At 33.5% G+C, this 5,988-nt stretch overlaps 1 protein-coding gene across 1 annotated transcript; it reads right to left on the bottom strand.

Annotated features, from left to right (window-relative positions):
• Positions 1-1,308: 1,308 nt before the first annotated feature.
• On the bottom strand, positions 1,309-4,513 carry LOC141652824 (heavy metal-associated isoprenylated plant protein 7-like). The gene is made up of 5 exons (XM_074460429.1): positions 4,281-4,513; positions 3,941-4,196; positions 3,530-3,738; positions 2,577-2,664; positions 1,309-1,876 (listed from the first exon to the last, which is right to left on the bottom strand). The coding sequence occupies exons 1-5, from the start codon at positions 4,287-4,289 to the stop codon at positions 1,431-1,433; spliced, it is 1,008 nt and encodes a 335-aa protein (XP_074316530.1). The 5' UTR covers positions 4,290-4,513; the 3' UTR covers positions 1,309-1,430.
• Between the last annotated feature and the right edge of the window lie 1,475 nt (positions 4,514-5,988).

Genomic DNA, 5,988 nt, shown 5'->3' with positions numbered 1-5,988 from the left:
CCGTCAACCACCATATACTCCTTTGTTTTAATCATTTATTTACCACTGATTAAAATACTCGTCACAAAAAAGTATAAAAGATGAATAAATAGTCGGAACTGAAGAATGATTAAAAGGAAAAAAAAAACATCATGATTTATCTCCTCCTCACATACCAAAGCTGCATATTTCATGAACCCAAGAAGGTCCTTGCAAAACAAGGGTACTTTGGGACCAGATAGCTCCTCCTCTCCATCCCAACTTGCTCACCACTTTGGGACCCTACACTTTATGTCCCTAGTAATCCCAAATGTTAATGGCCAAGATTCCAAACATATCCTCTAGTCCTCTACTAATGACTTTTAAGTCATTTTCCTCCAATTAAATAAATTTATAAATAAAATCAATCTAAATCAAAATGTCATCCCATGCAATCATGCATATACCTAGATTTTATCTGAAAGGCTGAAAGCTACCCAAGTATTATTTTCTTTTTATTTTTTTGTAAAGATAAAGATGTCATCATCTACCAACATTGACAGAAAATACTTTCCATTTAAATGAATCGAAAATGTTTTTGTTATTTATACGTATTTTGCATTATTTATAAGGCGGCATTAAATGATTATGAAACTCAATATCTATCCCTTAAAATATACTGTAAAAAACATGCATTTAGTGAAGTTATAACGAGTTCAAGTAGATAATGTACCTCAACCTTTTGTACAAGAAGCAAGTTGACCTATGAAAGAGGGAAACTAGTGGTAAGAAACGTCAGTAGAGATGAAGCTAAGCACGTGTTACCCAGGTCATGGAATAGATAAACAAAAAAGCGTACACAATTACCTTTTTTTTAAAAAGAAAAAATAATTATGTGTGTGTTTGGCCTGATTTTTAAAAGTGTTTTTAAACTTAAAAACACTTTTTGGCCAAACACATCATTATTTAAAAGCTAAAACAGAATTTCTCAAAAGCCACAAGCCCATCATGTTGCCCATAAAAATAGAAGCAGCAATTTGTTGCTTCTGCTTTTGAAAAACACTTTTAAAAAATTAAGCTTGAAAAACAAAAACTCATTTTTTACAAGTTAGGCCAAAAATGCTCTATAATTAGAAATATAGATAAGATTGATGTTGGCTAAAACTTGAACCTAATTTCATCCATGAACACCATTATTAGTTAGTAACATATACATTTTCTTTTCTATTTACTTAATCTAAAACTTCTCTAAAGGGATTTATTAACACTAGTTTAAATGCTAAAAAGTCCCAATGCATACTAATAAAAGAGCACATTTTAAAGACACCAAAAAGAAGAGCAAAATGATAATTTACTCAATAAAACCGACCCCCAATTTTTCATTTTATTTTTTTGCATATATTAAACTTACAATTCTAAAATAACCCACCAAATTTTTTGGTTCCACAAATGTTCAATAAGCAGAAACACATTTACATTACAGAACAAGCATTAGGGTTCTCATCACTAAAAATCTGAGGAGGGTATGCATGCATTTCCATAGCATACCTAGGCGGGTAATACTGAAACTCATTCCTTCGGAACTCCATCTTAGCTCCTTCCTCAAAGGCCGCGTCCCCACCTCCATCGGCGGGTTTTTCATCTCCCCCACCACCTCCAGCTTCGCCTGGTTTATCTCCGTCATTGTCGTCTCCTTTTCCCTCGTTCTTCTTCCCCTCTTCACCACCGTCTCCACCCTTATCTTCCTTTTCGTCTTTGCCCTTGTCATCCTCTTTTTTCTCTGGTGGAGGGTCTTGGTTTACTATGGTGGCACGCTTTCCGGTGCGTTTGTATACATATTCCACTAGCTTTGGGGGCTCAAATGTACCCTTTACTGTTACTTGTGATGTTTTTAGGTCTGGGAGTGCTTCTTCCACCTCTGAATTCAAAGTAAAACTTGCTAAATTAGATCAAACATTATTACTAACTTGCTAATCATTTTAAATGAGAATTATCCAAAAACGTAACATATATCTCTATTCACTCATTCGTTTACCTTTAATCAAAATCTCTCTTATAAAAAGAAAAAAGTAAACAAAAAGATTGAAATAACGGGTATGACCATAATAATTAATACTTCCTCATCCTATTACAAAGTACTTGTTTATCATTGATTAAAATATACGTCTGAAAGAAGAGCAATTATATGGTACAACGGTCTTTTTCATGTATTTAGTCAAAATGTGATCACTTTTGGGTAAATAGTGACCACTTTATGATAAATAGTGACCAGTTTGAAATTTTTGGTCATTTTTTAGTCATAAAAAGTAATCACTATTTACCTAAAAGTGGTAATACCGGTACAACAATCTTATAATAGAATTTGTGTTAGATAAAAATTCGAATATGTACTACATTGGACGGCAAAAAATTGATATAAGCTCAAGTTGAAGAAATAAAAATGACACGATTTTTGTGGTGCAACGGTAAATCAAATCATTAAAAAATTGAGTACTTCGAAAAAAACATTCATTTAAAATACTTAATTTGGCAAATTGATAGTCCAGAAAATACTATAGTGTAACAGAAAACATTATACACGAATTAGGTAAATAAAAACAGAAAGAAAAGACGTTTACCTTTCATTCTTTCAATACGTCTTTTAATCTCCAGGGAACATGCCTCACAATGCATGTGAACTTTGAGTACTACAGTGATCACTTTTGGCTGCGTACACAAAATAAACACACATGACACATTCAATTAACATGGAATAATAACACGTCTTATAATTTACTAATTATTCTTCAATTTTTTTTAAGCGCTCACATTAATAATCTAAACATGAAGTTTAGAGTTCGATACTCTCATAGTGCACTCATTTGAATAAAAAAACTTAAATATGGTAAAATTCACACGATATTCATTAATTATGGTTAATTTGAGGCTATACTTGAATATCTCATGACAATATCTTGTAAATCCTAATTTATTTAGGTTATTAATGTTTGTCCTTAATAAACACATTATCATTTTTTATTGATTGGGCACCCATTTATTATTGTCAATAAATCTTTTCTTTTAATAAACGAATTACATCTCACATTTTAATTCACATTTAAACTGGACTGCACAAATTCTAGAATAAGACGACATTTCTGGTTAAGAAAACCATTAATGCTATTTAAAAATGATTGTGTTTGTATAAATGGACCGTTTTAAAATATACGGGTTTTCTATCCTATGCCCAGAGTGGGCATAGGTTAAGAAAGCAAAAATAGAAAGATTTAAATATTTTCCTTGGGAAAAAGGTAAAAGTAATTGTGTATTACAATTTCCCATAAAAACATCATTAAATTCTTTCTATTTTTGGCTTTCTTAACCTATGCCTAATGGGCATAGGTTAGAAAAATCCTAAAATATAAGATCGTTTTACGCAATAATTAATTACTGGAGTGTTCTAACATTGTACGAGTAATTATTATCTCCAAAATTTGAAAATTATTAAAGAACGTTATACAACGGGAAGATTATACTGAAAAAGAAAGTATGTTACTAGTATGAAATATAACGGAAATAAAAAGAAAGTAACCTCCTCTTTTTTTTCTTCGGGTTTAGGGGGATCTTTTTCGTCAAGTTTTTTAAGTTCTTCTTCTGTAGGAGGCTTCGGAATTGGAGAGAGTAGTTCAACTTGACGATGAGTCTTCTTTTGCACTCTGTCTAATATTTTTAATGGATCCGCTTTCTCTCCTTTTACTACCACTTTTTGCGTCTTGCAATCCGTTGTTACATCTTCTACCCCTAATTAAATCAGTTACGAGTAAGTCTCTTGTAAAACCGTTTTACTATAAAACATTATAAAACCATGCTTTCCTTGCCAAACATGGTTTTACTCAAAGCTCGCAAATTTTAACAAAAGTGAAATAAAGCCACATTTTAAAACTGAATGGGAACGTAGACAGACACGATAACGAATCAAAGCGATATAGGGCTGAATGATTACCATCAAAGCTTTTGAGACACCTTCTAACTTTGCGAGCACAACCCTCACAATGCATAAAAACTCTTAACACAATCTCCGGTGGCGGAGGCGGTGGTTGTTCTTCTTTTGAGTCTTTCTCGTCTTTCTTTTCATCACCGTCTTCGGTTTTCTTCTCTTCTCCGCCTTTTGGTTTCTCCTCGCTCGTTTCCTTCTCTTCTTTCTTCTCTTCTGCTGGTTTTTTCTCTTCTGCTTTGTTCTCTCCTTCTGCCTTCTTCTCCTATTTCAAAACATTCAAAAACCATGAAAATCAACATAAAAAAAAACAGGTAAATAAGCGAAAATTAAAAATGTTTTTACATACCTCACCCATTGGGGTTTCTTTGTTTAAGGTAAAAAATGTAATTAATGGTGAAAATAGGGTAGTTAGGTGTGCCTAAAGATATGGGAATGTTATGGTAAGTTGATAGAGTTTTTAGTGAGTGTAAAGTTGAGGAAATCTGCGGCCACTCACTCATGAAAATCATCAGCAGCCTAAAATGACGTGGATTTATATATGAAAGCACGTGCGATGCAGGTTGGGGGTCTACTGCCTCGTGACACATGGTCACTTAGTCCCACGTATAATTATGGCAATAGTAGTGTTCGTACGTTAATTTTAGTCACAAATTCTCATTGAAGACATGACATATCCGTCACAAGCTGAAGACGGATACCATTTTACCTCACAATGTACCCACTTTTTCTCTTTCTGTAACACTATTCATGTGGTCCCCTTTCTCCACTAACCCATTTTGTTACCATTTTATCTCACAAAATATCCGTCACAAATGGTAACCCGTCACAAGGGAGACCAATTGAATTTTAGTCGACTTTGTAATTTGAGAGCCTAATTTAAGTATAGTTTATTCGATTAATTTCTTAAGACGGTTTTATTTGTTTTAAGATTTAAATGATTTATTAGTAAGGGTTGACTTCAATGATAAAAAGTTTCCCTTCTGGCCATGAAGTAAGGGTTTGATTCTCATTGAGTTAAAATATAGCCATATTGGTAGGCTATTTGTAAACAACACTTTAAGTCCTCAAAGAGGTCGGTGGTCTGTCCTGTCCTTGGACTGGATAAGGCTTACCCTTAAACTTAAACTTTTATGTATAAAAAAAAGAGTTAAATAGCAATCAATTTATTTAGATAGGACAAGTTTCTTGGAAATATTTAGGCATGGATTTTGTTTTTATCGTTTCTATAATATTTAACTTGTTTTGATTTTAAGACTAATACTCCGATTTTGAGCAAGAATTTGTGTATTTTTTTTTTTGTTAAATGGTATTTGAAATTATGATTTTCGAAATTGTTAAAAGTGTGGACGCCATTAAAATGAGCTTGAAGCTCCATTGTTAGAGATGAAGATTGAAGTAAATGATTGATGAAAGTTTGTTGTAAGAGAAGGACAAAATTAGAATTGTGATTTGTATTAACTTAATCAAATGAACCTGACTACAATCTATTTATACAGAATTCTTCACTCTACTATTTACAAAATATCTTCTAACTAATTCCTAACAACCTTCCTTGATTTGCGGAAGCACTCTAACAGAATTCTAACAAACTATGGAACTACCTAGACTGATCCAGAGACTTCTAGACTGATCTAGAACCTTTTGTGGTCTTCTCAATTTGCTGAGTTGCTCTTTTGTCGTCTCTGCATTCTCTGTGTTTGGCTGTCATGAGTCTATCAGCTGCCGTGCTTCCCTTGGAAGCACTATCTAATTCACACCCCCCCCCCCCCTTCAAGTTGGAGGTGCTATTGAGAGGAACGAAATGCAGACCCAACTTAGAACAGAGGAAGAAATGTTGTTGCTGCCCAAGAGGTTTGGTCATAAGATCGGCCAATTGCATACTAGAAGATACATGAGCAGTAGAAATAAACCCATCCTGTATGCGTTCACGAACAAAATGACAATCGATATTCAAGTGCTTGGTTCGTTCATGGAAGACGGGGTTGGCTGCAATGTGTTGGGCCGCTTTATTATCACAATTGAGTTGTATAGGTAAAGAGGAGGAAACCTTGAAA

Source organism: Silene latifolia, chromosome 4, assembly GCF_048544455.1.
Source record: "Silene latifolia isolate original U9 population chromosome 4, ASM4854445v1, whole genome shotgun sequence".
NCBI classification, from domain to species: domain Eukaryota; kingdom Viridiplantae; phylum Streptophyta; class Magnoliopsida; order Caryophyllales; family Caryophyllaceae; genus Silene; species Silene latifolia.
The sequence above is the reverse complement of the archived record's forward strand: the minus strand, read 5'-3'. Positions and strand labels throughout refer to the sequence as shown.